The sequence below is a fragment of the Oncorhynchus kisutch genome, linkage group LG15 (assembly GCF_002021735.2).
Source record: "Oncorhynchus kisutch isolate 150728-3 linkage group LG15, Okis_V2, whole genome shotgun sequence".
NCBI lineage: Eukaryota > Metazoa > Chordata > Actinopteri > Salmoniformes > Salmonidae > Oncorhynchus > Oncorhynchus kisutch.
The window spans coordinates 2,370,153-2,380,105 of record NC_034188.2 but is presented as its reverse complement, the minus strand read 5'-3'; the positions used below and the strand labels follow the sequence as shown (position 1 = coordinate 2,380,105).

General features: G+C 39.2%; 1 protein-coding gene across 1 annotated transcript; it reads right to left on the bottom strand.

Moving 5' to 3' along the window:
• Positions 1 to 797: 797 nt before the first annotated feature.
• Positions 798 to 3,155, bottom strand: LOC109883431 (trypsin inhibitor ClTI-1-like). Its single transcript, XM_020475472.2, has 4 exons — positions 2,841 to 3,155; positions 2,555 to 2,595; positions 1,286 to 1,395; positions 798 to 1,185 (listed from the first exon to the last, which is right to left on the bottom strand). The coding sequence occupies exons 1-4, from the start codon at positions 2,884 to 2,886 to the stop codon at positions 1,140 to 1,142; spliced, it is 243 nt and encodes an 80-aa protein (XP_020331061.1). The 5' UTR covers positions 2,887 to 3,155; the 3' UTR covers positions 798 to 1,139.
• Positions 3,156 to 9,953: the final 6,798 nt, after the last annotated feature.

The window sequence follows — 9,953 nt, the reverse complement described above, 5'->3', positions numbered from 1 at the left end:
TTGAAAGAGGCAGGTTTATGTGAGCTTTAATTTAGTCCTAGAGTAGCTCTAATCCTGCCTCTTGCAAACAACTTTGTTTAATACAGAACAAGCCAAATGTACAACTAAAATGTATCTGTGCAAGTCACTTTGAGTTAACATAGCTCAAAACAGGCATTTTAGTCTGGGACTAGGTTTAAGCATTGTCTGTTAAAACAGCCCTAAGACTATCAGTGAAGAATGGCTAATATTGAACTTGCTATTAAAAAGTGAGGTCTATGCTGAGTCAGAGAGAAGAATGTTTCAAAACACACGTGCACTTAAAAAGGTAGGCAGGCCTAAACCAAACCATTCAGGCAAATTTAAAACCAGGTCAAACCCTTGGAGGTCACACAAGGAGAGTTCAGAGAAATTATTGTGAGAACCACATTTACATCGGGCTCTATTCAATCCACATCACAGAAGTTCAGCTTTACAGTGTGATTTCCATTTAACAAGGCAATGTTCCTGCTGTAGTAGAGATGTCGGATCATGTACCTTCATAGGATCTGTAACACTTAAGCTTTACAGATTGAAGAGAACCCATATTCTATGGTGGACAGGAATCAAGATGTGATTGAGGGCGTTTTCACTAACAAAGAAACACCCCCCTAACTTCTTGCAGGTGTTTAGTGAGCATGGTGGATTTATTCCCACTATACCTTCGTAGGCATCATAATGACTAAACAAAAACAACCAGACTACATGGACCCAGCTGAACCAGTTTCTCCACATTTCAGCCAGTCATCCAGACCCTTCCAGTTGACAAGGAAACAATATACTTGGCTAAAATAGTTTTAATTACAGATTAAAAAAGGTAGGCAAGTAACATACCATTTAAAATACCATTTTACCAACAAGTACACTACACAAGTCTTAAAAGACTAGGTAGTGAAGGGTTAAGTCCTCTACGACAGACAGGAAGCCCATACGGTTTGGAAAAGGAAGCAGGTGGTGAGGAACTGGTTCAAACGATATTGAGGCACTTGACAGGTTGTTTACTGACCCCTTAGCATTTAGAATGCAAAAATAAAAAATGTCATTGTTTTTGACAAGGCAACAGGAAATGGTTCAAAGTAATGTTGAAGGCCTGGTGTGTCACTGAGACGTTCATGTTTGGTTCAGCACTCTCCTTTACTCCTGATGTGAATGTTACTCTTCTGCTCCCTGGGAACACACACACACACACACACACACACACACACCAAAATTAAAACATGCAAAAGAGAAAAACAAAGTCAGTTGAAAGCTTTAGTTGGATACTTACATGTTTTCAAAGCACAGCATGCATTCATTAGCGTAGTTGGTGCCGTCGCTTCCACACACTGGCTTGTAGTTGCGGGGGCACATGGGCAAGTTGTACTGGGAACAGTCAGCCTGTTGGACAAACACCAGACTATGTAATAAAGGACTTTGGTCTCAATAAATAAGAGCGAGGTATTGGTAATAGTGTTCTGGTATGACACCATTATGAAGAGAACAGATGACAGGGAACAAACCATACATTTCCACATCCCTTCCACTGGCACAGTGCACCAGGGGAAAATTCATTAGTTGGATTCTATTACAAAACGTTTCACAATGGAAAATTATTTTAAATCTAGAAATCAAACAGACCAACAAAACAAGATGTACAATATAAATTCTCATTTGTTGAAAAACATTGAGTACACTGTTCGTTGCAAAATGTTCTGCAATGGAATCGGACTCTAAAGCGTCCCTTCCCCCTATCTGGGAGATCTGCTGCAGCCCTCATCCTTCACCCATTCTGCCATCGCATTGTGTTAGATGTCCCCAAAGCAAACATCCCTGGGTCGCTCCTCTTTTCAGTTCGCTGCAGCTAGAGACTGGAACGAGCTGCAACAAACACTCAACCATGGTCAGTTGTTGATCTCTTCCATGGGCAGTTGTGACGGTTTTGTATGGTGTACTGTTGTCGCTACGTTCTTGACCTTTGTGCTGTTGACTTTGCCCAAAAATGTCTACCATGTTGTGTTGCTACCATGTTGTTTTGTAATGTTGTCTTAAGTCTCTTTGTGGTTTTGTGATGCGAGTCTATATTTCTATTGCATTATTTATTTGTTTAATCCCAGGCCCCCGAGCCAGCAGAAGGCCTTTTAGTAGAGCGTCATTGTAAATAAGAACGTGTTCTTAACTTGCCTAGTTAAATAAATTAATACACCAGACGGTCATGTCAACCAATTGTTAATTAGGAAGTGACTATACATAATCAAATCCAATGTTATTGGTCACATACTCGTGTTTAGCAGATGTTATTGCGGGTGTAGCGAAATGCTTATGTTTAGATCCGAGAGTGCAGTAATATCTAACAATGTATACCCAATACACACAAATCTAAGTAAAATAATGGAATATATAAATATGGACGAGCAATGTCAGAGTGCATAGACTAAGATACAGTAGAATGCAGGTGTACAATAAAATGTAACATAACTACTGTTAATCGAGCACATAGGACAAGTGTTTAATGAATGTCTTTCACTCCCTCATAAAACAAAGAGTCCAGGCTGCTTACCTCGGTGGTGCCGTCAGGGAGACTCGCTCCTCGTGCCAAAACTAAAAATACAGAAAGATGTCAAGTCTTACACTCATTATGATTTAACGGCAGATTTCCAATCTAAACGACAGACTGTGCATGTTTATCTAGTCATACATTTGCGCGTTACCCAACAAGGCAGTCCGCCGGTAGTATCGACGGTTTGTCTAAAGAAGTCTGCTCTTAGAAGTTAATGTACAGTTATTTAATATAACTATTTGACTGCCTCTTGAAACGAATTAGGTAAAAGTTAAACAACACTCACCGGCAACACAGACAAGGGCGAGAATCAGCCGTGTAAAGTTCAACATTTTCCCGTTGTGAAGGTGGGTAGACAAGTGACGCTGTCCCGCACCGGAGCCGTAGTTATCCGGTGTAGGTCTCCACCCCCTAAGGTTCGTCACTTGTTACCACAATCACAAAGTCATAAACCTAGCCCATCTAACCTTACATTGTAATGAATTTTTACGAAATAGTAATAGTAACAGTTTTTTAATGATACGTTTTAACAATGCACCGTAAAAATAACAGCCAAAAGATGTCACGCGTTTTCCAAAACACCATGCAGCGTACTCCTTATAGAGTGAAACTTTACTGCATCGTTACAGGATCTGATTCCCGTCTAAATGGCTCACTGTACATTAATTCAATCATTTATGGCTGTTTAAATTGTCTTTTTTTAAATATTTTTTAATTTTTTACACAAAACTGTTTTCCCATCAAGAGAATACATGTTCGGCAGTCTATAATGTATTGAAGTGCCTGTATTATGTTGGCCATGTGTTCTGTATTCTAAGTGTCTGTATTATGTTAGCCATGTGTTCTGTATTCTAAGTGTCTGTATTATGTTGGCCTGTATTCTAAGTGTTTGTATTGTGTTGGCCATGTGTTCTGTATTCTAAGTGTTTGTATTGTGTTGGCCATGTGTTCTGTATTCTAAGTGTCTGTATTATGTTGGCCATGTGTTCTGTATTCTAAGTGTTTGTATTGTGTTGGCCATGTGTTCTGTATTCTAAGTGTTTGTATTGTGTTGGCCATGTGTTCTGTATTCTAAGTGTCTGTATTATGTTGGCCATGTGTTCTGTATTCTAAGTGTTTGTATTGTGTTGGCCATGTGTTCTGTATTCTAAGTGTCTGTATTATGTTAGCCAGGTGTTCTGTATTCTAAGTGTCTGTATTATGTTGGCCAGGTGTTCTGTATTCTAAGTGTTTGTATTATGTTAGCCATGTGTTCTGTATTCTAAGTGTTTGTATTGTGTTGGCCTGTATTCTAAGTGTTTGTATTGTGTTGGCCATGTGTTCTGTATTCTAAGTGTTTGTATTATGTTGGCCTGTATTCTAAGTGTTTGTATTGTGTTGGCCAGGTGTTCTGTATTCTAAGTGTTTGTATTATGTTAGCCATGTGTTCTGTATTCTAAGTGTTTCTATTGTGTTGGCCATGTGTTCTGTATTCTAAGTGTTTGTATTGTGTTGGCCTGTGTTCTGTATTCTAAGTGTTTGTATTGTGTTGGCCATGTGTTCTGTATTCTAAGTGTCTGTATTGTGTTGGCCATGTGTTCTGTATTCTAAGTGTTTGTATTGTGTTGGCCTGTGTTCTGTATTCTAAGTGTCTGTATTGTGTTGGCCATGTGTTCTGTATTCTAAGTGTCTGTATTGTGTTGGCCATGTGTTCTGTATTCTAAGTGTCTGTATTATGTTGGCCTGTATTCTAAGTGTCTGTATTATGTTGGCCTGTATTCTAAGTGTCTGTATTATGTTGGCCATGTGTTCTGTATTCTAAGTGTTTGTATTGTGTTGGCCATGTGTTCTGTATTCTAAGTGTTTATATTATGTTGGCCTGTATTCTAAGTGTCTGTATTATGTTGGCCTGTATTCTAAGTGTCTGTATTATGTTAGCCAGGTGTTCTGTATTCTAAGTGTCTGTATTATGTTGGCCATGTGTTCTGTATTCTAAGTGTTTGTATTGTGTTGGCCATGTGTTCTGTATTCTAAGTGTCTGTATTATGTTAGCCAGGTGTTCTGTATTCTAAGTGTCTGTATTATGTTGGCCATGTGTTCTGTATTCTAAGTGTTTGTATTGTGTTGGCCATGTGTTCTGTATTCTAAGTGTCTGTATTATGTTAGCCAGGTGTTCTGTATTCTAAGTGTTTGTATTATGTTAGCCATGTGTTCTGTATTCTAAGTGTTTGTATTGTGTTGGCCTGTATTCTAAGTGTTTGTATTGTGTTGGCCATGTGTTCTGTATTCTAAGTGTTTGTATTATGTTGGCCTGTATTCTAAGTGTTTGTATTGTGTTGGCCAGGTGTTCTGTATTCTAAGTGTTTGTATTATGTTAGCCATGTGTTCTGTATTCTAAGTGTTTCTATTGTGTTGGCCATGTGTTCTGTATTCTAAGTGTTTGTATTGTGTTGGCCTGTGTTCTGTATTCTAAGTGTTTGTATTGTGTTGGCCATGTGTTCTGTATTCTAAGTGTCTGTATTGTGTTGGCCATGTGTTCTGTATTCTAAGTGTCTGTATTGTGTTGGCCATGTGTTCTGTATTCTAAGTGTCTGTATTATGTTGGCCTGTATTCTAAGTGTCTGTATTATGTTGGCCTGTATTCTAAGTGTCTGTATTATGTTGGCCATGTGTTCTGTATTCTAAGTGTTTGTATTGTGTTGGCCATGTGTTCTGTATTCTAAGTGTTTGTATTATGTTGGCCTGTATTCTAAGTGTCTGTATTATGTTGGCCTGTATTCTAAGTGTCTGTATTATGTTGGCCATGTGTTCTGTATTCTAAGTGTCTGTATTGTGTTGGCCTGTATTCTAAGTGTCTGTATTGTGTTGGCCATGTGTTCTGTATTCTAAGTGTCTGTATTATGTTGGCCTGTATTCTAAGTGTCTGTATTATGTTGGCCTGTATTCTAAGTGTCTGTATTATGTTGGCCTGTATTCTAAGTGTCTGTATTGTGTTGGCCATGTGTTCTGTATTCTAAGTGTCTGTATTATGTTGGCCTGTATTCTAAGTGTTTGTATTGTGTTGACCATGTGTTCTGTATTCTAAGTGTCTGTATTATGTTGGCCTGTATTCTAAGTGTCTGTATTATGTTGGCCTGTATTCTAAGTGTTTGTATTGTGTTGGCCATGTGTTCTGTATTCTAAGTGTCTGTATTATGTTGGCCTGTATTCTAAGTGTTTGTATTGTGTTGGCCATGTGTTCTGTATTCTAAGTGTCTGTATTATGTTGGCCATGTGTTCTGTATTCTAAGTGTTTGTATTATGTTGGCCTGTATTCTAAGTGTCTGTATTATGTTGGCCATGTGTTCTGTATTCTAAGTGTTTGTATTGTGTTGGCCATGTGTTCTGTATTCTAAGTGTTTGTATTGTGTTGGCCATGTGTTCTGTATTCTAAGTGTCTGTATTGTGTTGGCCATGTGTTCTGTATTCTAAGTGTCTGTATTGTGTTGGCCATGTGTTCTGTATTCTAAGTGTCTGTATTATGTTGGCCTGTATTCTAAGTGTCTGTATTATGTTGGCCTGTATTCTAAGTGTCTGTATTATGTTGGCCATGTGTTCTGTATTCTAAGTGTTTGTATTGTGTTGGCCATGTGTTCTGTATTCTAAGTGCCTGTATTATGTTGGCCATGTGTTCTGTATTCTAAGTGTTTGTATTGTGTTGGCCATGTGTTCTGTATTCTAAGTGTCTGTATTATGTTGGCCTGTATTCTAAGTGTCTGTATTATGTTGGCCTGTATTCTAAGTGTCTGTATTATGTTGGCCTGTATTCTAAGTGTCTGTATTATGTTGGCCTGTATTCTAAGTGTCTGTATTATGTTGGCCATGTGTTCTGTATTCTAAGTGTCTGTATTGTGTTGGCCTGTATTCTAAGTGTCTGTATTGTGTTGGCCATGTGTTCTGTATTCTAAGTGTCTGTATTATGTTGGCCTGTATTCTAAGTGTCTGTATTATGTTGGCCTGTATTCTAAGTGTCTGTATTATGTTGGCCTGTATTCTAAGTGTCTGTATTGTGTTGGCCATGTGTTCTGTATTCTAAGTGTCTGTATTATGTTGGCCTGTATTCTAAGTGTTTGTATTGTGTTGGCCATGTGTTCTGTATTCTAAGTGTCTGTATTATGTTGGCCTGTATTCTAAGTGTCTGTATTATGTTGGCCTGTATTCTAAGTGTTTGTATTGTGTTGGCCATGTGTTCTGTATTCTAAGTGTCTGTATTATGTTGGCCTGTATTCTAAGTGTTTGTATTGTGTTGGCCATGTATTCTGTATTCTAAGTGTCTGTATTATGTTGGCCATGTGTTCTGTATTCTAAGTGTTTGTATTATGTTGGCCTGTATTCTAAGTGTCTGTATTATGTTGGCCATGTGTTCTGTATTCTAAGTGTTTGTATTGTGTTGGCCATGTGTTCTGTATTCTAAGTGTTTGTATTGTGTTGGCCATGTGTTCTGTATTCTAAGTGTCTGTATTGTGTTGGCCATGTGTTCTGTATTCTAAGTGTCTGTATTGTGTTGGCCATGTGTTCTGTATTCTAAGTGTCTGTATTATGTTGGCCTGTATTCTAAGTGTCTGTATTATGTTGGCCTGTATTCTAAGTGTCTGTATTATGTTGGCCATGTGTTCTGTATTCTAAGTGTTTGTATTGTGTTGGCCATGTGTTCTGTATTCTAAGTGCCTGTATTATGTTGGCCATGTGTTCTGTATTCTAAGTGTTTGTATTGTGTTGGCCATGTGTTCTGTATTCTAAGTGTCTGTATTATGTTGGCCATGTGTTCTGTATTCTAAGTGTTTGTATTGTGTTGGCCATGTGTTCTGTATTCTAAGTGCCTGTATTATGTTGGCCATGTGTTCTGTATTCTAAGTGTTTGTATTGTGTTGGCCATGTGTTCTGTATTCTAAGAGTCTGTATTATGTTGGCCTGTATTCTAAGTGTTTGTATTGTGTTTGTATTGTGTTGTAATGAAATGCTTACTAATAACCTCTTTCAGAGATATCACACCACACACACTTTTTATTTATTATATTTGTATATTGTATATTTTATTTTATTTAACCTTTATTTAACCTTTATTTAACGAGGTAAGTCAGTTAAGAACAAGTTCTTATTTACACTGGCGGCCTACTAAAAGGACCTCCTGCGGGGATGGGGGCTGTGGTTTTTCACCTTGTTGGCTTGGAGATTTGAACTAGCAACATTTTGGTTACTGGCCCAACACTCTACCCGCTAGGCTACCTGCCATGTGTGTTTCTGCCATGCTATGTTGTTGTCTCAGGTTTCTCTTCATGTAGTGTTGTGGTGTCTCTCTTGTCGTGATGTGTGTTTTGTCCTATATTTTTATTTCATTTATCTTTATTTTCAATCCCAGCCCCCGTCCCCGCAGAAGGCCTTTTGCCTTTTGGTAGGCCGTCATTGCAAATAAGAATTTGTTCTTAACTGACTTGCCTCGTTAAATAAAGTTTAAATAAAGGTTAAATGAAGGTTAAATAAAATATACAATTAAATAACTAAAACGTGTGCGCTGTATGATATCTCTGAAAGAGCTTATAAGTAAGCATTTCACTTCAAGGTCTACCTACACCTGTTGTATCAACGCATGTGATAAATACAAAGTTTATTGTTTAAAGTTTATTGATCGTGTACAGATTTGCAAATGGTATCGTAGGTACAGCGAAATTCTTATGTTTCTAACTCCAACAGTTGCTCCACATCATCCAAAAAGTATAACAAATAATGAAGAAATACCAGAACGAGCAATGTCAGAGTCCGGAATGTCAGAGTCCGGAATGTCAGAGTCCGGAATGTCAAGAGTCCGGAATGTCAAGAGTCCGGAATGTCAGAGTCCGGAATGTCAGAGTCCGGAATGTCAGAGTCCGGAATGTCAGAGTCCGGAATGTCAGAGTCCGGAATGTCAGAGTCCGGAATGTCAAGAGTCCAGAATCATTTTAGCAAAATTGTTTTACCTTATTTACATAAATATTCAGACCCCTTGCTATGAGACTCAAAATTAAGCTCAGGTGCATCCTGTTTCCATTGATCATCCTTGAGATGTTTCTACAACTTGACTGAAGTCCACCTGTGGTAAATTAAATTAATTGGACATGATTTGGAAAGGCACACAACGGTTTATATTAGGTCCCACAGTTGACAGTGCATGTCAGAGCAAAAACCAAACCATGAGGTTGAAGGAATTGTCCGTAGAGCTCCCAGACATGATTGTGTCGAGGCACAGATCTGGGGAAGGGTACCAAAACATTTCTGCATCATTGAAGGTCCCAAAGAACACATTAGCCTCCATCATTCTTAAATGGAAGAAGTTTGGAATCGCCAAGACTCCACCCGGCCAAACTGAGCGATCAGGGAAGAAGGGCCTTTGTCAGGAAGGTAAACAAGAACCCGATGGTCACACTGACAGAGCTCCAGAGTTCTTCTGTAGAGATGGGAGAACCTTCCAGAAGGACAACCATCTCTGCAGCACTCCACCAATCAGGCCTTTATGGTAGAGTGGCCAGATGGAAGCCACTCCTCAAAAAAGGCACATGACAGGCTGCTTGGAGTTTGCTAAAAGGCACCTAAAGACTCACAGACCATGAGAAACAAGATTCTCTAGTCTGATGAAACCAAGATTGAACTCTTTGGCCTGAATGCCAAGCATCACGTCTGGAGGACACCTGGCACCATACCTACGGTAAAGCATGGTGGTGGCAGCATCATGCTCCCAGGGACTAGAAGACTAGTCAGGATCGAGGGGAAGGATGATCGGAGCAAAGTAGAGATCTTTGATGCAAACCTGCACCAGATTGCTCAGGACCTAAAACTGGGGCGCAGGAGTGGCTTCGGGACAAGTCTCTGCATGTCCTTGAGTGTCCCAGCCAGAGCCCGCACTTGAACCCCATCTAACATCTCTGGAGAGACCTGAAAATAGCTCTGCAGCGACGCTCCCCATCCAACCTAACAGAGCTTGAGAGGATCTGCAGAGAAGAATGGGAGAAACTCCCCAAATACAGGTGTGCCAAGCTTGTAGCGTCATACCCAAGAAGACCAGAGGCTGTAATCGCTGCCAACGATGCTTCAACAAAGTACTGAGTAAAGGGTCTGAATACTGATGGAAATGTTTTATTTTTAATAGAGGTCACACCAGATACTGACCGGTTTTCTGATCCATGTCCCTACATTTTTTATTTTATTTGTGACCAACACATGCATATCTGTATTCCCAGTCATGTGAAATCCATAGATTAGGGCCTAATTTATTTATTTCAACTGACTGATTCCCTTATATGAACTGTAACTTATTAAAACCTTTGAAATTGTTGCATGATGCTTATATTTTTTGTTTTCGACAGTGTGCTCTCTGAATTGACCTATGACCCAGAGCACACTCTGATCC

What these genes read in the sequence shown, in the direction of transcription:
- LOC109883431 (XM_020475472.2), bottom strand. Translation starts at nt 2,886, where the DNA reads ATGTTGAACTTTACACGGCTGATTCTCGCCCTTGTCTGTGTTGCCG. An exon ending in CGCCCTTGTCTGTGTTGCCG is followed by an intron (nt 2,596 to 2,840) that starts GTGAGTGTTGTT and finishes CTGTATTTTTAG; the next exon opens with TTTTGGCACGAGGAGCGAGT. An exon ending in TCCCTGACGGCACCACCGAG is followed by an intron (nt 1,396 to 2,554) that starts GTAAGCAGCCTG and finishes TTTGTCCAACAG; the next exon opens with GCTGACTGTTCCCAGTACAA.